Genomic DNA, 24,795 nt, shown 5'->3' on the forward strand with positions numbered 1-24,795 from the left:
TTGAAAATGGTGAGCAGTATATGGCCTGGCATCGGTTTCTCTCTAGCCTGTCTGGCTTTGATTTTAATGGTTACTGGGTTTGCTACACCCAATTGGGTTGAGAGCGACCCAAATGCCATTTTACTCACCAAATTGACGAAAGTTGGGCTTTGGGAATTTTGTTTTAATCAGTACTCGGATGAGAGAGGACAACAGTTCGGGTACACTTTTACGGGCTGCTTTTGGCTTTTTGACAGAAGATACGACCCCATCAGAGATTATATTGCACCAGGTTTGTATGAAATACTTCTGGAAAATACAAGTTCCGCGTGATTTTTTATGAAACAGAGTCAAATTGAAAACACAACCCAATAGTAAATGCGTTAAACCAACGAATACCCCCCCCCCTTCTTACATTACTGGTATTGGTAGCGGAAATGTCAGGGGGAAAAAAGCGGAGATATATTTGTTCATCTAGTAATGGCATATGAACTGTCTTAAAGTGTATGTAACAAAATAAGGTACGTCACTCGTACAAATACAGTGCATACATGTGTCACATACAACATTCGTATAGTCTTTCATTCAGTTTGTTTAATTATTTGGGGTTGAAATGATGTGTACAGGTGTGGCACATGACACAAGGTAATACTATAATTATGTTAGTTATTATCTACCCAGCGCATAATTTCCAATGCAGTTGCATTGCATGCAATGATCAATGGAAATTAGTACCTTACTGGATGTTGTCAAACGCATCTTGGTTTATGTTAAATACATCCATGACCCAGTGTCTGGATGGTCAAGATATGATCCTTGTTCAAAATACATAATTTGTAAACAATACCAGAGACATATGTGAAATCTTTTAAACATGGAATATTTAGACATTGGAAATGGACAGTAGTAACAGTGATAGTTTTTTAATTTAAGCAAGTTAACCATAAAGTGTATAAAATTATAAGGCTAAATTCTACAAAAAGCTACTGTGGATATCCAAATTCCTGTTAAAAGATGAGGCATCAGTCCGTTTTTGCTTAGTGTTACAGATAAAGCAATCAAAACATGAGTCTGATGTTTGTCCTGTTTGTCTGACGCCTTCAGAAGGAAGCTCAATTAATTCCTATTTTCAAAATTGATATTCACCATGGAAAAAGTAAATATAAACCTGTCAGTATTCTACCCATCATATCAAAAATGTTTGAGCAATCAATTGACACCCAATTAGCATCATTTCTATAGAACATTTTTAATAATTATTGGGTGTTTTTTGTAAAGATCATATATAACCAGACCACTCTGTTACATTTACTTTGAAGACTAGAAGAAAAGTCTTGATGAAATCAAATATGTATCGACAGTTCTAATGGATTTTCCAAAGGTCTTTGACTGTCTTTCTCATGATGTTCTAATTTTCATGTTCAGGGCTTATGGTATGTCAGATGGCTCAATATGACTCTTAGACACCTGTCTGTTAAATAGAAATCAGCAAATTAAGATGTAAGGTGTTTTTAATGGCTAAACTTAAACTAAGAAAAAGTTCCTCATGGTTCATTCCTCTGACAGTTAGTCTTTTAATGTTGTTATAAATGATATTTCTTTATTTTTATTAAATATGAATATGTAACAATGCTAACAATTACACTATATCCTTTTCCTCATCAAATGCAAGCCAACTCTGACAGGTTTTCAAGCACTAACTATACTTATAAAAGACTTTATTTAGATAATTGGCAGCCCTTATAGGAAGGAAAGGGCTAGTATAAATTTGTATATTCTTTAGTTGTTTTTTAATACAATAATTTGACTAATTATCCCATCCAGCATATCATGACTCTGAAACTAGTGTATCAACTCCATCATCAATTTCATTGTCACACACACACACACACACATATATGTATATGTGTGTATATATATATATATATATATATATATATATATATATATATATATATATATAAAAGATATAGAAAATAAATTAATTAGTAAAAAATATTAAAAAATATAAAATTATATTATTGACAAATGTTCAATATGTCATCAGAGCTCGATTTATATAATACAAAATTTAGGCATGCATAATACTTACTATCAAGTATTTTATAAATAATTAAACATAATATATTGAGAATTAATTTAAAAATGCACTTTCATTTTTAAAGAATTAGTAAACTTATTTTTATGATATTAGTTTATGCTTTCACTAATTATACTGCAAGGTAGAATAATATAAAAATATTCTTAACTAATTCTATTAATATAACTACGTGTTGGTGTTGTTTATTGTATAATTAATTTATGTATTTGACATGTTGGTGTTGTTTATTATATATATATATATATATATATACACTGAGCTGCTAATATTGACTGTTTGAGTGGCAGGTAATACAAAAATATACTGTTGATAAGTACCAATCAACCAAAATCCAGTTACTGTAATTTTATGTAATTAATGTATTATCAAAGCATTGATAGAATAGTGAAATGTTATATGCTTGTATAACCTTTTTGGGTTTTTTTGCTTTTGCTTGACCCATATGTGTAATATCACCCTGTCCCTATGTAATATATAAACATTGATTAATTGCTACTTAATGTTAATGAATAAACGGAAGAAAGTATTTATATCTGGGTCTTTGTTTTAATTATTTTACATGTTGAAAATAGAAATATATACTGGTATATGTACAAGAAAAATCCGTGAAAATAAATATAACAATACAGACAAACACCAGTAAATGAATATATGTTTTTGGTGGTGGGGTCGCCATTTTAAATCTTCTTAGTAAAGATGTTTCCTTTTAACCTTGTTTTCCTTGTCCTGGTCTTGATACCACTTGTTTTCCTTGTCCTGGTCTTGATACCACTTGTTTTGCCTTGTTTTCCTTGTCCTGGTCTTGATACCACTTGTTTTTGCCTTGTTTTCCTTGTCCTGGTCTTGATACCACTTGTTTTGCCTTGTTTTCCTTGTCCTGGTCTTGATACCACTTGTTTTGCCTTGTTTTCCTTGTCCTGGTCTTGATACCACTTGTTTTGCCTTGTTTTCCTTGTCCTGGTCTTGATACCACTTGTTTTGCCTTGTTTTCCTTGTCCTGGTCTTGATACCACTTGTTTTGCCTTGTTTTCCTTGTCCTGGTCTTGATACCACTTGTTTTCCTTGTCCTGGTCTTGATACCACTTGTTTTGCCTTGTTTTCCTTGTCCTGGTCTTGATACCACTTGTTTTGCCTTGTTTTCCTTGTCCTGGTCTTGATACCACTTGTTTTCCTTGTCCTGGTCTTGATACCACTTGTTTTGCCTTGTTTTCCTTGTCCTGGTCTTGATACCACTTGTTTTGCCTTGTTTTCTTTGTCCTGGTCTTGATACCACTTGTTTTACCTTGTTTTCCTTGTCCTGGTCTTGATACCACTTGTTTTGCCTTGTTTTCCTTGTTCTGGTCTTGATACCACTTGTTTTGCCTTGTTTTCTTTGTCCTGGTCTTGATACCACTTGTTTTCCTTGTCCTGGTCTTGATGCCACTTGTTTTGCCTTGTTTTCCTTGTCCTGGTCTTGATACCACTTGTTTTGCCTTGTTTTCCTTGTCCTGGTCTTGATACCACTTGTTTTGCCTTGTTTTCTTTGTCCTGGTCTTGATACCACTTGTTTTGCCTTGTTTTCCTTGTCCTGGTCTTGATACCACTTGTTTTGCCTTGTTTTCCTTGTCCTGGTCTTGATACCACTTGTTTTGCCTTGTCCTGGTCTTGATACCACTTGTTTTGCCTTGTTTTCATTGTCGTGGTCTTGATACCACTTGTTTTCCTTGTCCTGGTCTTGATACCACTTGTTTTGCCTTGTTTTCCTTGTCCTGGTCTTGATACCACTTGTTTTGCCTTGTTTTCCTTGTCCTGGTCTTGATACCACTTGTTTTGCCTTGTTTTCCTTGTCCTGGTCTTGATACCACTTGTTTTGCCTTGTTTTCTTTGTCCTGGTCTTGATACCACTTGTTTTGCCTTGTTTTCCTTGTCCTGGTCTTGATGCCACTTGTTTTGCCTTGTTTTCCTTGTCCTGGTCTTGATACCACTTGTTTTGCCTTGTTTTCCTTGTCCTGGTCTTGATACCACTTGTTTTGCCTTGTTTTCTTTGTCCTGGTCTTGATACCACTTGTTTTGCCTTGTTTTCCTTGTCCTGATCTTGATACCACTTGTTTTCTTTGTCCTGGTCTTGATACCACTTGTTTTGCCTTGTTTTCCTTGTCCTGGTCTTGATACCACTTGTTGTGCCTTGTTTTCCTTCTCCTGGTCTTGATACCACTTGTTTTGCCTTGTTTTCCTTGTCCTGGTCTTGATACCACTTGTTTTGCCTTGTTTTCCTTGTCCTGGTCTTGATACCACTTGTTTTCCTTGTCTTGGTCTTGATACCACTTGTTTTGCCTTGTTTTCCTTGTCCTGATCTTGATACCACTTGTTTTCTTTGTCCTGGTCTTGATACCACTTGTTTTGCCTTGTTTTCCTTGTCCTGGTCTTGACACCACTTGTTTTGCCTTGTTTTCCTTGTCCTGGTCTTGATACGACTTGTTTTGCCTTGTTTTCCTTGTCCTGGTCTTGATACCACTTGTTTTGCCTTGTTTTCCTTGTCCTGGTCTTGATGCCACTTGTTTTGCCTTGTTTTCCTTGTCCTGGTCTTGATACCACTTGTTTTGCCTTGTTTTCCTTGTCCTGGTCTTGATACCACTTGTTTTCTTTGTCCTGGTCTTGATACCACTTGTTTTGCCTTGTTTTCCTTGTCCTGGTCTTGATACCACTTGTTTTGCCTTGTTTTCCTTGTCCTGGTCTTGATACCACTTGTTTTGCCTTGTTTTCCTTGTCCTGGTCTTGATGCCACTTGTTTTGCCTTGTTTTCCTTGTCCTGGTCTTGATGCCACTTGTTTTGCCTTGTTTTCCTTGTCCTGGTCTTGATACCACTTGTTTTGCCTTGTTTTCATTGTCCTGGTCTTGATACCACTTGTTTTGCCTTGTTTTCTTTGTCCTGGTCTTGATACCACTTGTTTTGCCTTGTTTTCCTTGTCCTGGTCTTGATACCACTTGTTTTCCTTGTCCTGGTCTTGATACCACTTGTTTTGCCTTGTTTTCCTTGTCCTGGTCTTGATACTACTTGTTTTGCCTTGTCCTGGTCTTGATACCACTTGTTTTGCCTTGTTTTCCTTGTCCTGGTCTTGATACCACTTGTTTTCCTTGTCCTGGTCTTGATACCACTTGTTTTGCCTTGTTTTCCTTGTCCTGGTCTTGATGCCACTTGTTTTGCCTTGTTTTCCTTGTTCTGGTCTTGATACCACTTGTTTTGCCTTGTTTTCCTTGTCCTGGTCTTGATACCACTTGTTTTCCTTGTCCTCATCTTGATACCACTTGTTTTGCCTTGTTTTCCTTGTCCTGGTCTTGATACCACTTGTTTTGCCTTGTTTTCTTTGTCCTGGTCTTGATACCACTTGTTTTGCCTTGTTTTCCTTGTCCTGGTCTTGATACCACTTGTTTTGCCTTATTTTCCTTGTCCTGGTCTTGATACCACTTGTTTTGCCTTGTTTTCCTTGTCCTGGTCTTGATACCACTTGTTTTCCTTGTCCTGGTCTTGATACCACTTGTTTTGCCTTGTTTTTCTTGTCCTGGTCTTGATACCACTTGTTTTGCCTTGTTTTCCTTGTCCTGGTCTTGATGCCACTTGTTTTGCCTTGTTTTCCTTGTCCTGGTCTTGATACCACTTGTTTTGCCTTGTTTTCCTTGTCCTGGTCTTGATACCACTTGTTTTGCCTTGTTTTCCTTGTCCTGGTCTTGATACCACTTGTTTTCCTTGTCCTGGTCTTGATACCACTTGTTTTGCCTTGTTTTCCTTGTCCTGGTCTTCATACCACTTGTTTTGCCTTGTTTTCCTTGTCCTGGTCTTGATACCACTTGTTTTGCCTTGTTTTCCTTGTCCTGGTCTTGATACCACTTGTTTTGCCTTGTTTTCTTTGTCCTGGTCTTGATACCACTTGTTTTGCCTTGTTTTCCTTGTCCTGGTCTTGATACCACTTGTTTTGCCTTGTTTTCCTTGTCCTGGTCTTGATACCACTTGTTTTGCCTTGTCCTGGTCTTGATACCACTTGTTTTGCCTTGTTTTCATTGTCGTGGTCTTGATACCACTTGTTTTCCTTGTCCTGGTCTTGATACCACTTGTTTTGCCTTGTTTTCCTTGTCCTGGTCTTGATACCACTTGTTTTGCCTTGTTTTCCTTGTCCTGGTCTTGATACCACTTGTTTTGCCTTGTTTTCCTTGTCCTGGTCTTGATACCACTTGTTTTGCCTTGTTTTCTTTGTCCTGGTCTTGATACCACTTGTTTTGCCTTGTTTTCCTTGTCCTGGTCTTGATGCCACTTGTTTTGCCTTGTTTTCCTTGTCCTGGTCTTGATACCACTTGTTTTGCCTTGTTTTCATTGTCCTGGTCTTGATACCACTTGTTTTGCCTTGTTTTCTTTGTCCTGGTCTTGATACCACTTGTTTTGCCTTGTTTTCCTTGTCCTGGTCTTGATACCACTTGTTTTGCCTTGTTTTCCTTGTCCTGGTCTTGATACCACTTGTTTTCCTTGTCCTGGTCTTGATACCACTTGTTTTGCCTTGTTTTCCTTGTCCTGGTCTTGATACTACTTGTTTTGCCTTGTCCTGGTCTTGATACCACTTATTTTGCCTTGTTTTCCTTGTCCTGGTCTTGATACCACTTGTTTTGCCTTGTTTTCCTTGTCCTGGTCTTGATACCACTTGTTTTCCTTGTCCTGGTCTTGATACCACTTGTTTTGCCTTGTTTTCCTTGTCCTGGTCTTGATGCCACTTGTTTTGCCTTGTTTTCCTTGTTCTGGTCTTGATACCACTTGTTTTGCCTTGTTTTCCTTGTCCTGGTCTTGATACCACTTGTTTTCCTTGTCCTGGTCTTGATACCACTTGTTTTGCCTTGTTTTCCTTGTCCTGGTCTTGATACCACTTGTTTTGCCTTGTTTTCTTTGTCCTGGTCTTGATACCACTTGTTTTGCCTTGTTTTCCTTGTCCTGGTCTTGATACCACTTGTTTTGCCTTATTTTCCTTGTCCTGGTCTTGATACCACTTGTTTTGCCTTGTTTTCCTTGTCCTGGTCTTGATACCACTTGTTTTCCTTGTCCTGGTCTTGATACCACTTGTTTTGCCTTGTTTTTCTTGTCCTGGTCTTGATACCACTTGTTTTGCCTTGTTTTCCTTGTCCTGGTCTTGATACCACTTGTTTTGCCTTGTTTTCCTTGTCCTGGTCTTGATACCACTTGTTTTGCCTTGTTTTCCTTGTCCTGGTCTTGATACCACTTGTTTTGCCTTGTTTTCCTTGTCCTGGTCTTGATACCACTTGTTTTCCTTGTCCTGGTCTTGATACCACTTGTTTTGCCTTGTTTTCCTTGTCCTGGTCTTGATACCACTTGTTTTGCCTTGTTTTCCTTGTTCTGGTCTTGATACCACTTGTTTTGCCTTGTTTTCTTTGTCCCGGTCTTGATACCACTTGTTTTGCCTTGTTTGGTACACAAAATCTCCCATCATAAAATGCATTTTGTCTGCTGGCATCTTGTGATTGTTTTCATGATATTGTCTAAAGCAATAGTCTTGTTCAGCAGATTTTTGCCACAAGTTTATTTCCTGAACTGAAAGTAAAAAATGTTAAGGCTCTAGTTGGTAATTACCAGCATTGTAAATAGCTTGCAGCTTAACAATATCATACATTTTATAAACCAGGTCTGGAGCACTTTGTGGTTTCCAGGTCTGGAGCACGTTTTGGTTTCCAGGTCTGGAGCACTTTGTGGTTTCCAGGTCTGGAGCACTTTGTGGTTTCCAGTTCACTGCATAGATATTCGGACACATTCTTGATTTGTGCCTTGTTGTTCTTCCACAATTTTTGGTTTTTGGTTCCATATCTAGAACAAGACATGTACAAATCAAGACAAATTTTTAAATGTTTAGTGAAAAAGTCTGGAGTGAATTTTGTCTGTTGCTGCCAAGGTCAAGCTGCCATGGTCAAGCTGCCAAGGTCAAGCTGCTAGCTATGCTTAGAAATATCGATGTACTGCTGTTAGATTTGTCAAATATTTCATCTTGTCTTACAGCGGATAATATTCCTGTTGATCGTGGAAAAGAATGCTCTGATGTTTTAGTCGAAACATTTACATTGTCCTTTCCAAAATTCAGCGAAAGTTGGAATTCGGACATCCAGTTCTTCAAATGTTGGATTCAGATTTACATGCAGTGCATGGATAAAGGTTCTGTAGCTTTTGTGTGAAATGTTCCAGTGCAGAAAGGTAAAGGGGCCCCAGAAACTGGATGGTCATTTGTTTCCTTTCTCATATTCTGGTCAGCCATGGATTTTTTGTACACAAAGATTTGTTATATAATAACTGCTTAAGTTGAATGTTCTACATATTATACCTAATCTCCTGGACTTTTACGTTAACAAAAAAATTGGGGCCCCGAGTGGCCGAGTGGTCTAAAGCGCTCTCCGTTACGGATCACTGCCATCTCACCTCTGTCTGCGTGGGTTCGAGTCTCTGATTCGGCTAATGTGGGTATGTGAGAAAGCTTGCCAGTAGCTTCTCGTGGGTCGGTGGTTCTTTCCGGGGTTTTCCCGGGTTCTTCCTCCACCATTAATACTGGCCGCCATGTATAGCCTATCGTGTGCTGAAAAATGGCGTTAAACCCTACAACAACTACAACAACGTTAACAAAATGTCTCAGATCAAATATTTGTTCTTCAGTGTAGCAAATTATTGACAAAACCTGATCTTTGGTTTGTTTTATAGTTCTAAAGATGTTTAAGAAAGCTTGCAAGGGCCATATATACACATAAATTAACCCCAACTGCAAACTGCATAGACCCAGATATGCCATCGCATAAATGTACCAGCAGATCTGGGTCTGTGCAGTTTGTTAGGAGTAATCAGTGGAAAAGAATGACATACACCCTGATCTTCAGGTGCATTATGCAGATTAGGATATTAATTGTTTGCAGTTTGACTCAAATTATAAGCAAGTATATAAAGTAAAATATTACACTGAAAGGAGATAAGTTATCAAAATTATTACTTTCAATGAAAATTATAAGAATGTTGGGTCACTTAGGCATTATTCAGAGAATTTATAAATATTAAATAGGTTTTATGCTTTTAATCAGAATTTTTCAATAACAAATTGTGAAATACCATGTATAATATTAAGTATTACCTTCATCTGTTTTTTCTTTTTGGCTTGTTGTATGTTTTGTATGTCTGAGTTAATTGTTTGGAAATGGTAAACTCCACACAGGTTTAAAAAAACATTCAGCCAAGTTCCAAAATGGTTTTCATTGGGGTTTATTAGTTTATTGTACATGTCATGTGCTGCCAAACAAATGTCATCTTCAGGGATGTTTCAAAAGATGTAGAGACTTGTTTGTCCTTTGTATATCTTTCATAATATACACCAACACCCACCTCACCCCCACCCCATCTACGAATTTTTGTCAGAAATCTGAATCTACTGTATTTAGAGGAGAGGTAATTACTATGCCTCCAAGTGCGTGCATCTGCTACTCGTGAATGCCCATATCCATGTGTGGTTTGGAATGTATGCTTAGTCAAGCGAGTATCAGGATTGGTTAGTGCAGGCAAGATAATGGTTGCCATAACCAGCTGAGCTCAGTTCAGATGGGGGGAAGAAGTATAATTCTCTATCCTGCTTTCTTATGTATATCATATATATATATATATATATATATATATATATATATATATATATATATACACTCTGTATATTAACAGGATGGTTTAAGACGACCCAAGCCCTTGTGACAACGTCCATTGTGATCGCATTCGTCACTACTCTCTTCGTTCTTTTAGCCCTCATCAGCTGTGTTCCTAGGGAAAAACACAAGTGGCTATATGCAGTCGTTACTGTACTACAGTATTTTGTGGGTAAGTTGGTATATATTTCTTTGGTCTTTTTTAGTAGTTTTCTGTTACTGTGTAGGAGATAATTTGCAACAAATAATTATTCAAGTTACTGTCTGATGTAATAATATTAGGAAAATATGTTGCAGTCGAACAGTTTCTATTTTTTAATTCACGCTCCCATGCACAGGTTAGTTATGATTCTTTGTCCATCCATGACACTGATTGTCTTTGCTTTACCATCTCTCACCATTTGGAGGATTTTAAAGGTACAAAATGTTATAGTGGGGTTTTTTACTCCATTTTGACATTTTAATTTTTCCAGTGAAATAATTTGAATGCTAGGGCTCCAATTTATTTTCGGGTTCCTTTTTGGATAAATTATAAATCAATATTTTGAAAATTCGGCTAGGTAACCATTTTAAATCAAGCTTCATTTCTTCAGTTAAGTTTTATAATGCAAAACTCTTGCACAATGAGCCATCATCTTGTTGGCTGAATTATAGTGAGTGTAAAAATAACCATGGGCAAAATTAGGTCATAGTGACCAGATCATAATGTCCATAAATTTAGGTCATGTTTTTACTCATATCAATTCACTAGTGACATTTTTTTGTGGCATTAATATAGGTTATTTACTCTGTATTTTCTCTGCAGAAGCTTAAACTTGTGTTACTTAAAATAATCCATAAACAGTTGATTTTTGGGGCCCCGAGTGGCAGACTGGTCTAAAGCACTCTCCGTTATGGATCACTGCCATCTCATCTCTGTCTGCGTAGGTTTGAGTCTAGGATTCAGCCAATGTGGGTATGTGAGAAAGCTTGCCAGTAGCTTCTCATGGGTCGGTGTTCTTTCCGTGGGGTTTCCCAGGTTCTTCCTCCACCATTAATACTGGCCGCCATGTACAGCCTATCGTGTGCTGAAAAATGGCGTTAAACCCTACAACAACAACAACAACAGTTGATTCTGAGATGAAGAAATAGACTGTGCTATGTGTTAGGGCATAACCGATTAGCATTTTTCTCCTGATTTCCGATTCCGGATTTTGGGCATGAAATTTTTCCGATTCCGGATACGATTCAATTAATCGGAAATGCTAAATTAAAAGGTTTTTCAAATTAACTTTTTAAACCGTGTTACACACGTTTTGCATATCACACCGATGTCACAAGGGGAAGGATATGGCAGGACTATAGCAAAATGCAACGAAGTTCAAAGCCACAAAGAATCCATGAAATTTTTTATTTTTTTGCCAGTTCCGACCCATTCTTTGTTCAACAATTAGTTGATCTTGCCACCAGGCTTTTATTTTCCCACCTTAATCATTTATGTCGGCAAGCAGCCAGTTCCATCCTGTACTTTATTCAACAATTAGTTGATCTTGCCGCCATGCTTTAATGTCGCGGTCAAATAAAAATAAAACAGGCTTTTGTTTGGTCCTATAAAGTTGGCCTCTTGCGGAATCATTTTCTTTTAATACCTCATTAGCATGTGTCAATGTATTCAATATTATGCCTTCATTATTGAGGATGTTGACATAAACGGGTAGGACTGTATTATATATTTTAATAAATTTAAATCTTTCGGTCTAACTCAAGTATTATCGTTTCACCTCGTTGTGTTGACCATATTGGACTTTTCTGACTTCTTATTTAACTTTATTAACGCACTATCGAATGACACGCAGTGTTAGACACGGTGCTATAGAAATTCAACTTTATTATTTTTATTATCCGAATCGGTCATTCCTGCCTTGTCCGACTCCGATTAATCGGAAGTTCATACTATCCGGTGGAATCCGATTTCCGGATCAAAAGTCGGTTATGCCCTACTATGTGTGAGAACATGTAGTTTGAACACTGATTTCTAAGGTATAATGTAAGTGAACTCGAGGACATAATGAGTGCAATTTAAATTACATGTATCCAAAAGTATACCAGGGCAGTGATTTTTTTCCCCCAATAAATCAAAGCAAGAATATGTTTTGAATCTATCTGAGAGCTGGATTTTTTTTTCTTCAAAACATTCCAGCCCCCATCCCAATGTTTGAGGAGTGAATTTTTTTCTCTCCATAGGATAGCTCTAATATCATTGAAATGTTTACTAAAACAGCTATATAACCAGTCTAAAAGGTCCACTCATCACTTAATGGTTCAATCATATGAAATGACAAATGCTAATATGTTAAAGATATCATGGAACATTTCAGACAGAAAATACTTGGAGATCTTTGTGACTGTTATGTAAGGAAAGGTACATTATTGCTATGTGAACGTTTTGAGCACTTTCAGAATGTCCAAGGAAATGCTAAAACTAGACCCTGTTCATTACACACAGAGCAAATGGATTACCATGTAATGCAGTTTTAAAGATTTCTGGCTGTTGATAAATTATGGCATGTTTCAGAAAAATAAAAATGAATACACTTATGAAATTAGTCATTTACATTCAAAATGAGTCACTGACATTAAGTTGCAAGTGACATTTACACTCAAAATGAGTCACTGACATTAAGTTGCAAGTGACATTTACACTCAAAATGAGTCACTGACATTAAGTTGCAAGTGACATTTACACTCAAAATGAGTCACTGACATTAAGTTGCAAGTGACATTTACATTCAAAATGAGTTTCTGACATTAAGTTGCAAGTGACATTTACACTCAAAATGAGTCACTGACATTAAGTTGCAAGTGACATTTACACTCAAAATGAGTCACTGACATTAAGTTGCAAGTCATTTACATTCAAAATGAGTCACTGACATTAAGATGCAAGTCATTTACATTCAAAATGAGTCACTGACATTAAGATGCAAGTCATTTACATTCAAAATGAGTCACTGACATTAAGTTGCAAGTCATTCACATTTGATAGGATAGAAATCTAAGGAAAAAGTTTATGATCATTATTTTATTACGTATCTGGATTAAAGTTTCAGTCTCATGTTAGACAGAAACAGTTCTTAAACAAGTTAGTTTCTTTACTTTTTTTCTGTATTTTGACTTAATAAATGTATGTTATAATGGCATTCTGGCTATCAGAGTCTTCAAGTACAGGATGCATTTCCATTACTATGATTATTTATCCACTGTTTTTTTGTACATTTGCTGCTGCTTTGTGGTCATAATTTTTCACACTACTTTTGGGAGTTTTTTCAACAGCTTACGGGACTGGCAGGCTGTTGTGCATAGCATGGCAACCCTCAACAACAGTTAAATGATAAATGATCTGGGGTTAAATTTGTGATGGTTAAAGGCTGATAGCTGCAAGTTAGTACTACCATTCAGAGCTAAAGCATTTTGCTTTCCAGCAGTCTTACACCATGCAAAAAAGTGCTTTTAATGTACCATATGATTTCACTTTTTCATCCATGACATGTTTATCCCATTCAGGCATTTTGTTCTCACGTTTGTAATTCTGCCACCAATTCTGTCAGTGTACTTAACAGTCGCGATTAAATCAGGAAAAATATACACTTGAGCTCTCTCTCTCTCTGTTGTTTTCAAATGTACTGTCCCTTTCATTTATATTTTGCCATTTTTAGCATTAGTGCCATTTCCCTCCAAAATCAAAACAGACTTTGTTGTCTTTTTTCAATGAGTTAAAGTACATTCCTTCATGCTTTAACAAAGAGTGTAGTGATACAGAAGTGCCCTAGTCTAAATCGCAGTACTGAAGTAGCAGTTATTATTATGATTATTATTTGACAGTATTGTCTGTTGTTGTTGTAGGGTTTAACGCCATTTTTCAGCACACGATAGGCTATACATGGCGGCCAGTATTAATGGTGGAGGAAGAACCCGGGAAATCCCTGGAAAGAACCACTGACCTTCGAGAAGCTACTGGCAAGCTTTCTCACATACCCACATTGGCTGATTCCGGGACTCGAACCTACACAGACAGAGGCGAGATGGCAGTGATCCATAACGGAGAGCGCTTTAGATCACTCGGCCACTAGGGACCCCCAGTATTGTCTGACTCAGACTTTGAGAAAGCATTGATTACTTGATACATGCATCCATTTAACTAAGAATACCATTAACAATTGTCATCATTTAGTTGCCAGATAACTGCAGGGTCATTCAGTAGGACTGCATAGATTTTTGAACAGCTTACGCATATAGTTGCATAGTCATTCAGTAAAACATTTCTTTGAAACATCACATCAAAGAAGGCTTAATTGTTAGTTAGTCATTCAGGCTTCTTGCTTGTTTAAATACGTTTAACCAAATTAGCTATTTGCAAGCCACAGATCATCTATGGCCTATGAAAAAATATAAAAAGTGGTGCATCATGGAGGAAGATCCGGCATTACAAGGAGAAAAAGTGTATTCACTGTGAACATCATGTACATTCGACTCAGACACTTAGGTTTCGGACAGCCCTACTTGCAGGTAAAAGAAAAATTTTGATGGAAGATCAATGGACAAATTCATTGAATAGAATAAAATTGTGTTCTAAATACCATATGACTATGATACCAGTACTATATGAGATATGGATTTGGAGATTCCGTCACTCATGTTTGATTATTTCAAGGGCTTCCCAATCTAAGAATTTGATTGATAATTACATTAGGGTACAATGAAAAGAATGACAATTTTAAGCTTACATACATTTGGTCTTAAAACTGACAAAACTATTGAGTTGTCTTCTTTGAATACCAACAACTGTAGCTTAACTCCTACATTGAACTGAGTTTGATAGAACAGGAAATAAATGATTTTGGAGAAAGATTTTTCAAACTACCATAACGAATGACAATGTATTCGGTAAACAGATGGAAATGTCAGGGGGACAAAAAAACAGCAGCAAAAACCTATGATGAAAATATTATAAGTGCCTGAGAGTTCTATCATTTCCAAGGCAATGGGGGTCCTGGGTGGCTGAGTGGTCTAAGGCCATTGCCTTTACAGATCACTGACATCTCACCTGTCTTCATGGGTTCATGTCTCAATGTACCTTATTTACCATATATGTTGGGACACCAAAAATTAATAATAATAATAATGAGGACTTCGTACAGTGCCTAATCTTTAGAAACTCTAAGTGCTTTACAACATTAGACAACACCTATAAGATAAAAAACATATAATGATATGATTACATTCACAAACACCATGAAATTAGAAAACATAAAAAACATGCTGAGAATATTTAAGGTAGTAAACATTATTAGGTCTTTAAGTTTGTTCTTGCAGTCGAAATAAGTGAGTTTTGAGAGCACTCTTGAATGTGATCACTGTGTCTTTGTGTCTAAGTTCAGTGGGCAATTCATTCCACGTTGCTGGGCCCTGGTATGCAAAACAACGCTGTCCATATGACTTTTTTTAAAGTAATTTTTTTGTGCACTATATGTTTTGGGACACATTCTTTATTTGAGTCGTACATTGTGGGACACCTTTTAAATAATTCGAAAATTACATGTTGGAAAATGTACTCCAACTGAAATTTTATTTAACAAAAATATAAAACTGTGTACTTGAGATAAAACTCTTTAATCCATTGCAGCAGCATCTCATCAATACAACCCTTCTCCTGCACACATACGATCCATTCTTTCGGTACATTAATATTTTTTTTAGCTTTCTCATACTGTGAAAAATTGTTAGAGGCAACACATCACCTGAAGTGGAAACTGCAAGGACTAAAGTCAGATTTTTTTCAAATCTACACCATTCTTGTTAATTCTCACACTTTTGACCCCCGTCTTATTGTCAGTCTGTCCAGGAATGGGATCAAAGTAGACTATAATTTCTTCCATGTTAATGATCATATTGTTAGTGAAATCATATGCTTGTCTTCTGGCCATCACAAATTCATCACATGATTTTATTTTCTCCAAACCTTCTGGGCAATGCTGGGTCATTGATGTCCATGCAGAAAGCATTATGTTGTGTCACTTTAAAAATTGTTACATTGTTTCAATTTATTTTTAAAATTCCCCTGAATACTGGTGAAAAGGAACCAAAGTTAGCTTCCATATCTTGGCTGTCTTTGTATATTCAAAAAAGATATCTGCACATTTAAAAGAATCCATAGTCAGCTTCTGAGGTCAGCTTGCTTTGCAACAAATTAGACTTCATACTGATATCCTTTCTAAAAAAATGGCTTCAGAGTGTCCAAAGTTGGCTTTCGAGGCTGGCTTGCTTGGCAATAAAATAACCTTTGTATTGATACCCTTTTCAAAAAAAAAAGTAACCAAAACCAGACTCTGAGGTTGGCTTGGTTTGTAATAAAAATAACCTTTGTCTTTGATGTCCTGTTGGTGAGTTCAAAGAAGGAATTTACTGCTTGCTGCAAGTTGTGTTTATTCACCACCCGGGCGTTTATGTGCTTGGCATATGTAGTTACAATTAATACAAAGGAACATTGATGTCTGTGGGTAAATAGTAATAATACTTTTGTAACCCGTGTTGGCAAAAAGATTGTCACTTACACTCAAGTGAATGAGTTTTCAAATAATGATTTTTATTTGTGAGATACTGTCATACAGTAGACCTGAATATAATTCAGTCTTGATTATTATGCACCTAACACCATGTCATGCGTGAATGACAGTTATCTTCAAGATATGGGTTGATTATTTCTCTCTTGTCCTTGATTTTGTTTGATACACTTTTCAGTTGGATAACATATTCAAACTTTTGAGCACAGCCACACACAATTTGTTTCTCAATGTTCATGTCAATAAGCAATGCAGCATGTGTTATCAGACATAAGCAATACATGCTACAGTATCAAAGCCTACGCTACAGTTTTCGTGGATATATTTCATTCTTTAATGCTCATGTCGAAAACAAAGGAATAAATGGTAACCATGTAAGGTCAGTTTCTTTATTTTTTTATCAAATAAACGTTTTATTTATGTTTTGCAACATGCAGTGGGAGGGGGAGCATAAATACAGTGCAAATTTATTTAGCTTCTTAAGTCTTGGGACATGTGACTTAGGTGAAAAAAAGTTTCACCATAAGTTCTGGGTCAGGACAAAAAATAATTATTTTATCAGGTTCCAACATATACGGTAAATACAGTAGCTGATATAGGTATTTGATTCTCTGTGCACTTGCATTGACAAAGAAGACTTTAACAGTGACATGAAAGATAATATAACATTGTCACATTGTGACCATCTCAAACACAACATACATGGTTTACCGCAACTGAATAAGCATGTTCCTCGACATTTCGTGATTGACCTGAATTGTGCTCTGATTAGAGAGTTTTGTTGATTATGATAAAATTTCCTTCATTCATTCCTGTTTCAGGTGAAAAGAAAGTATGTCAAGGAATATAAAAGAAGTTGCTTTGAAATTAACATAGATCATACAATCACGAGATGTATAACACACAACTTAAAAAGCATTGAACACCTTACCATTACTCTCCTTAAATGGATGGTTGTATTAACATGGAATTTTCACTAAAAGACTTCTTATTGTGTCTAGCTAGTTGGTTCTAAATAAAAATTATGCCAGTATGACATTCATTATGTCCACTATGGGAGCTAGTGTGTCATAAATAAAAAGTAAGTGCTGCTCAGAAATCCATTATTGCCACCTTGGCAGTCATCTTGAAAGAAACCATTTTACCTTTACTCCTCCTGATTGGATATCAACATGGAGTTTCACTGAAAGACTTCAAATGATGCCTAGTTCATGCTGATCTGCTGTCCAATATGGCCACCATGGAAGCCATCTTAACAATATTTTTTATTGGTATTTCTGAATTGAAAATCAAATTGACATGGGTTTTTACTAGAGAATGTACTGTATGATGACTTGTTGGCCCTAAATGAAAATGGTTCAGTTCTGACATCAAGCAGGGTTGTCAAGCAGCAATCTTGAAAATCTGTTTATCAAAACTCCACTTGAAGTGATTGTTGCATTAACACTGGTGTTTGACAAACGATTTTTTATCATGCCTAAACAAAAATTGTGCCGATCTGGTCTCCAATATGGCTTCCACAGTGGGCACTTTGAAAAGTGTATAGGTACTCATCCTAAACAGGAGGTAATGTCAACATTCTTTTCTCACCAGAAGACTTCCTTTTATGTCATGCTGAAGATGGTGCAGATCTGATATCCAATATGGCCACTATGGCAACAACCTTGAGAAATGTTTTATTGCAACTTCTTCTAAATAGAAAGTCATACAGACATGGGGTTTGCAAAAGAAGACTAATTATGATGTCTAGTTGGTTCAAAATGAAAATTGTGCGGATCTTTTCTTTACATCACATTTAGTTGCGACATTGGCCAAGTTGAAAATGATATTGCTCAAGAATGTGGGTTATAGTTTTAACACTCAGTAGTTAAAATAAAGAAATGATATTGTCTTTACAGATGCTCACACATGCTTATGGAACACCATGCCTTACAAAAATGGGATAGACTGGACATTTCCTGTGGAGATTTGTTGCTTCATATCACATAAATATGAACTAACCAGTTATGGTTTTGTTTGGTTATTGTCATGAAATCTGTAACAAGGAAGCTTACTTTGGAGAATATCAAGAGAAACTAGATCAAATTATTTCTTGAAGTCTAGAAATGCTATTAGGTTGCCATTATTCATTTCTTGCAGCCATTGTGAGATGTGATTGACATTGATGTTGAAATAGTTAAAAACCTGTTTTTGCTAACCATGCAGATCAGATCTGCATTACATAATACACCAGCAGATCAGAGTCTGTGCAGTTTGTTAGGAGTAATCAGGAGAACAAACAACATTGATCCTGACCTGCTAGCATATTATGAGTAATCAGGAGAACAAACAACATTGATCCTGACCTGCTGGCACATTATATGATGGTTGATCAGGGTCTGTGTTGTTTGCAGTTGGACGCAGCTTATAAGCAATTGTTTACCCTACTTAAGACAGGTATAACTGCATGTGTAAAAAGAAAATTAGTCGTAATAACTGAGAATATCTCGTATCATCTTAAAACCATGTCCGTTCTTTTGTATGGAAATTATGTCATAATAAGACTTTTTTTAAGATCATCATTCATGTACATATAACAAACCCTGTTTCTCCTTGCAGGGGCTTTACTCATCGCTGCTATGATCCTGTTTGGTACTAACGCTGCCACGAATCGTGCTTGGCTGAAGTATCCAGAAAGAAGGCTGTTGGGATGGTCATTCTATCTGTGTTGCACAAGTACAGGAATAATCTTGCTTGCTGGAATGTGTTTTACGGTTCATTATTTGCAAATACGGAAGGAAATATATTCAGCAGTTAGAAACAAGAGTTATGAAATGACCAGGAGAAATGTTCGTGGCATAAATTATTAGCTGTAGTTTGTATGGTGACATTTCTCACAACTGAGAAAAGTTTTGTATTGTATGTATTTATTTGTGTCTTTTGTTAACAATCTAAGAATCTTGGATTACCTTGGATCAAACTGAAGTACATCCTTTGTCTGGAACATGTCATGTTTTCTTGCCAGTAAAGTATTCATGATGGGAGATGAATTCCAATGTTTTGCAGACTTTTCTAGACATGGGAAATAAAGTGATGTTCTTATGCAATACAATAGCTGTACAGATTTAAGTATTTTTTAACGACACATGTACGTAGTATTAGGTACCAATAATTGTTTACTGCAACAAATGAAAAAAGACAGTACCCTCAGGTCATGTCAGCATGCTTGAAGTATTTTATTTTCTCCCTTAAATCATGTTCAGTTTATATCTTTGTGAAATGTATATTTAAGTATACTCATATTTGTGTGTGATAAAATATTTTCTTTATTTTTATATCATATATTTGTAACCTTTTCAAAGAAAATATTTATATTTTCTGCCCATTTCAAATACACTGGAAAACAACATAGTGTTGGAAGGATGTTTTTTTCTTTCCAGTCACATTTAGGATGAGGACATTGACAAAGAAGGAGTAGAGTAATATTGAGACGGAGTACAATAACATTAATGAAAGAGTGTACTGATATTAAAGAATAATTACAGTAATATTAAACAATGATTACAATGATATTGAAAAATGACTAGAATGACGTAAAAGAAAGAGTACAATGACATTAAAGAATGAGTACAATGACATTGAAAAATGACTAGAATGACGTAAAAGAAAGAGTACAATGACATTAAAGAATGAGTACAATGACATTAAAGAATGAGTACAATGATACTGAAAAATGACTTGAATGACGTAAAAGAAAGAGTACAATGACATTGAAAAATGGCTAGAATGACATTAAAGAATGAATACTTGAAAAATGACTAGAATGAATTTAAAGAATGAGTACAATGACATTAAAGAATGAGTACAATGATACTGAAAAATGACTAGAATAATGTAAAAGAAAGAGTACAATGACATTGAAAAATGACTAGAATGACATTAAAGAAAGAGTACAATGACATTGAAAAATGACAAGAATGACGTAAAAGAAAGAGTACAATGACATTGAAAAATGGCTAGATAGACATTAAAGAATTAGTACAATGACATTACAGAATTAGTACAATGACATTAAAGAATGAGTACAGTGACATTAGTGTTGTTAAAAAAGTACACTTCTGTTAAAGAGTACAGCAACATCATAGAAAGAGTACAGAGGTGTTATAGAGATTACAAAGACATTAAAGAGTAAATGAAGTTAGAGATAGAATCAATGACATCAATCCATGTGCAGAGATAAATTTAGCATGAGGATAGTGACATTTTCTGAAATCGATTCATATTTTCAATTAGTTTCATCTCAAGTTCACGTTGTATCAGTGATTAGTACAGTAAATTACATTTTCTTATGGGTGGTGCTATAGATGCCTTTATTTGGAATATCTGTAATAGACATACATAAGTACAAGTCCATACTGTATTAGTATTTAGTACATGTATGCTGAATGACAAATACGTATTGCATCATTACTTAATATACTAAATGACATTTCTTATGGGTGCTGCAATGTTTTGGATTTTTTAAATTTATGTTATAGAAGTAGAAGAAAATATTATTAACAACTTTGATATAGATAAATTGATCTATTTGGGTTTTGAACATATCTAGATTTTAAAGAGATAATTCTGTTTAGATATAAGACAAAACTGAAAAATTAAACAGCCATAAACAGAACTGTTTAAATTTGATTTTAGTCATGTTGTAATAGTTTATATTTTTCTTTATCTGTATTTCCACTTCAAATACAGTTGATCATGCAGATTTTAGTATCAAATTCAATAAGAAAACTAGATGAATTCACACTTTGCTTTTTTTATGTGGAGTGTTCCACTCACATGTCTGCTTCCACTTACACATTATACAATTTTTGCCCTGAAGTTGGCAACATGTGACTAAATGTTCTCTGAAATGCTGTTTTATTTTTAAAAAGAATGATTTTGAATTTATTTTGATGTAACTAATTTCCAAACAGTAAGTATGCATAGGTCTGCTGTGATCATCACGTGAACAAGAATTAATAAGTACCACTTTTGGATGCTAGATTTTCACATGGCTAATCACTGGAGATGAGTGCATTTTGTTTTCAAACATGTGTCAAATAAATCTCATTTGCCATTATGACCTAGTGACTCTGAAATCTGCTACATGCATCATGACAATCTTTGACACACAGACAGTTCGCCTGGCAATCTTTGACACACAGACAGTTCGCATGGCAATCTTTGACACACGGACAGTTCGCCTGGCAATCTTTGACACATGGACAGTTCGCCTGGCAATCTTTGCCACACAGACAGTTCGCCTGGCAATCTTTGACATACAGACAGTTCGCCTGGCAATCTTTTATGTTCAGAGCTCACAAACTGCCCTTAGCTAGGTTATGACTTGAAAGTAGGCAAATCTATGTACCTATAATATGATTATAACTGACAAGTTGAAACATAAGTATCTATTTCATATTTTTCAAAACCTGTATTAAATAACAGTAGCTAGACAAGATTTTAGTAAAAAGAACCTTTTGAGAGTTTGTCCTAGTTACAAGTCAAAAAGCAAAGACACTGGTTTATTGATGGAATTTCAGTCCTTCACAGACTTGAATTTTGGAAAACTCATTACTGAAATTAGCACCTGGCTCTTTGGTGCAGAATTGAAAGCACGTTTTAAACACCTGTAAATTCAGAAAATTCCATGCCTCATGTGATTTTCTTTATATATGAGCTGTCATCAAGGATACTTATAAAGATAGGTTTGATCATGAGCATTCAGAAATTTAAAGTTATTGACTCTTTAAAACCATGATGTTGTCATGAATTTACTATGGGAGATGAATTAGTAATGTGAGTCCTGAACACTCTCTTTCTCTCTCAGAATTGTTTGGACCCGGGGCAAGTATCTTGCATACATAAGCATGTCCAAGCTGACTATGACGATGTCCTGAGAGTCAGGCTAGTGGATTTATAAAGTCCTGGTTCAGATACTTATTTAATTGGTAAATATCATCATTGTTAAATACAAGTAGTGGTACCGCTTTCATTTTTGGGAGCAAATGTCCAGTAAAAACCCTGCAATCTCAGAAGAACTCGGTGTCATCACTGTCTACATATTTCTCAGTATAAACATGGTTTCATTAAAAATCTTAAAAGCAAAACTCCAGCATGGCTGAAAATGCTTCTACTGCCAGAAAAATAATTACTATTACTATATTGCATTTGACCATGCTGATTCGTTCAAGCAATAATTCAGAAGACTAGGTGGAAGGCATACTAGCTAGTTAGCTAGATAGATTGAATACCTGATAGGTAGCTGTGCATTTGTCTGTCAGACTAAGTTCTGTGATTGCAAAGAAATAACCTTTAAATGAGTAAAGGTCAATTTGGCACAAAACAGTTTGGCCTGGGCTAGTTAGGTTAGGATGTTTCAGTTCACAGCATAAACTGTGATGGTCAGCCAACTATATTTTAATACAGACAGAATACAAATAGTTTATGTTTAGAATTAGCATTATTGCTAAAGAACATGTGACTTATTATACATGGGAATACGATTCATTCCTACATGTGGTTTATAGAGTAATTACTCATTTAAGTCAAAGTTTTGTGCATTAGTATTTTAGTCTGTGATTATGTAGAAGAGAACATGAATTTTTAATTTGTCTAGTCAGAGCTATTATGCTTGTATATTGTGCAAAATGAATAAAGTAATAAATAAATCTTTCTCATGTGCATTTATGCCATGTGTTTATAATGTTAACATTATATTAATAAATACAAATAATGGTTCCATTTATTGTTTCTTAATAAATTTATTAATTCAGTTACACTGGGTTCAGTAGATGTTTGTCAGTGTTCATTTTTGTATCATCAGAATTATTATTAGATCGATTAACGGATTGCAGAACAATGTTTTTGTTAGTCCATAATGCTAGTCGATGTGTCTTCTGAGTCTTGATAAGAAAGATGGAAATCCACTCGATATTATTGACTGAATACATGTACTTGAGTACATCTTATCATTGCAATTGTTATATTTATGGCAATTTTTCATGTTTTTATTACTGTTATATATGTAACAAAATAAAAAATTATTATCTATTTATTTGTTAGAGTATTTTTTTATTTTAATGGGGAAACAAATTGTGTTTATTTGTAAAAGTGTAGTTGCAAAACATTTGTAAAACATTTTCCCATAGTTTGTTTTAATTAAAATTGTCCTCTTAGATGAACACAAATAATAATTAGTTATCTGTTTTAGAAGAAAATCATCTAGTAAATTTTAAATTTTATAAAAAAGATAATCAAATAGGCAGATTAAAAGAAATTGTATTTGCCTATCTTGAAATTTTGGACATCTATAGATTAAATCTAGATAATGGTTGATATACTGGTGATAAAAATCAATACAATGATAGATTTTGTACCAAACAGAATGAGTTCCATTTCATTGTTGGAAATGGTGGAGAGCAACTGGGAAAGTATGTCGACAGAAGAAGAAAAAAACTACTTTATCATCAAGCAGAATACCTAAAAGAAATGTCCAAACAGTACAGAGCAAGCAGCTGATGGAAATAGTATGTTCATGTGATTAGGATTTTTAATGTAGCTTTAAAAAAAAAAAAGTCATATCACTATGATGTTTGCAGTGTGACAGTCCTAGCACTAACCTCTTGACAAGATCCTGTATTTAAATTTAATTCAACCTTTTATGCCATTTCTAGCTGTTCCATTTTATCAGATGGAAGACTCCATTGTTTTGTACTGCATGAAGGTTTTAAAAACATCTTTCATCTGGAAGGCATGATGGTGCTATCTTCAAACAGAAGAAATAGTCCAATTTCCTCATCAAGTAAAATCTTATCTAGAACAAGTCCAAGTGTTGGGGTAGATTTTAATTTAAATCTCAAATTAAGCAATAAGAATGTAAACCACTAATTATTCATTACTGCTGAAGATTAGAGTAACTTGTATAGTGTAAATATCAATACATCAATCATTTCGCCCCAAGTGAGCATTTTGGCAGTTGTGTCCATCCGTGAACCCAAAAGTTTTAGAATCATCAGGTTATCATTAGATTACCAGTTGTGGTTCTATCCAGTTTTGTGCATCGTTATGAGATAGCAGTGCTAGAGATTTGCCAATATTAAAGATGCTTCCCATTGATTTCCATATAGCATGCAATCATTATCAGGGGAGGTAAATCAACACACTACTGTAGTTACACAGAAATTCCAGTTTCTCCCTGTTCATTTGGGGAGTTTAAATTAAGCAAATATCTTTATTTAAATATTAGAGTGATTGGGCACATTTTTCAGTCTTTATGAGAGATTTTAATATCATGGGTGTATTGTTTGTATTACTTTTCCATGGTGTATCGGACTGTATACCTGTATTTCCCAAATCACCTTGTTCTTTTAGGTAATTCATTAGTCACTCTATTGAATTATGAAT

General features: G+C 35.4%; 1 protein-coding gene across 2 annotated transcripts; it reads left to right on the plus strand.

Moving 5' to 3' along the window:
• LOC149783850 (uncharacterized) lies at positions 1 to 23,442 on the plus strand. Of its 2 annotated transcripts, none has more exons than XM_089932053.1 (3): positions 1 to 271; positions 9,792 to 9,944; positions 18,970 to 23,442. In XM_089932053.1, exons 1-3 carry the CDS (start codon positions 7 to 9, stop codon positions 19,218 to 19,220), a joined length of 669 nt encoding a protein of 222 aa, XP_089788179.1. In that variant the 5' UTR covers positions 1 to 6; the 3' UTR covers positions 19,221 to 23,442. The 2 variants fall into 2 exon arrangements, with proteins under 2 accessions (XP_089788179.1, XP_089788180.1); XM_089932054.1 differs by having other exon boundaries at positions 9,870 to 9,944.
• Positions 23,443 to 24,795: the final 1,353 nt, after the last annotated feature.

The sequence above is a fragment of the Sinohyriopsis cumingii genome, chromosome 14, assembly GCF_028554795.1.
Source record: "Sinohyriopsis cumingii isolate HCF-2022 chromosome 14, ASM2855479v2, whole genome shotgun sequence".
NCBI classification, from domain to species: Eukaryota; Metazoa; Mollusca; class Bivalvia; order Unionida; family Unionidae; genus Sinohyriopsis; species Sinohyriopsis cumingii.

What these genes read in the sequence shown, in the direction of transcription:
- LOC149783850 (XM_089932053.1), top strand. Translation starts at nt 7, where the DNA reads ATGGTGAGCAGTATATGGCCTGGCATCGGTTTCTCTCTAGCCTGTCTG. An exon ending in CAGAGATTATATTGCACCAG is followed by an intron (nt 272 to 9,791) that starts GTTTGTATGAAA and finishes GTATATTAACAG; the next exon opens with GATGGTTTAAGACGACCCAA. An exon ending in TGTACTACAGTATTTTGTGG is followed by an intron (nt 9,945 to 18,969) that starts GTAAGTTGGTAT and finishes TTCTCCTTGCAG; the next exon opens with GGGCTTTACTCATCGCTGCT.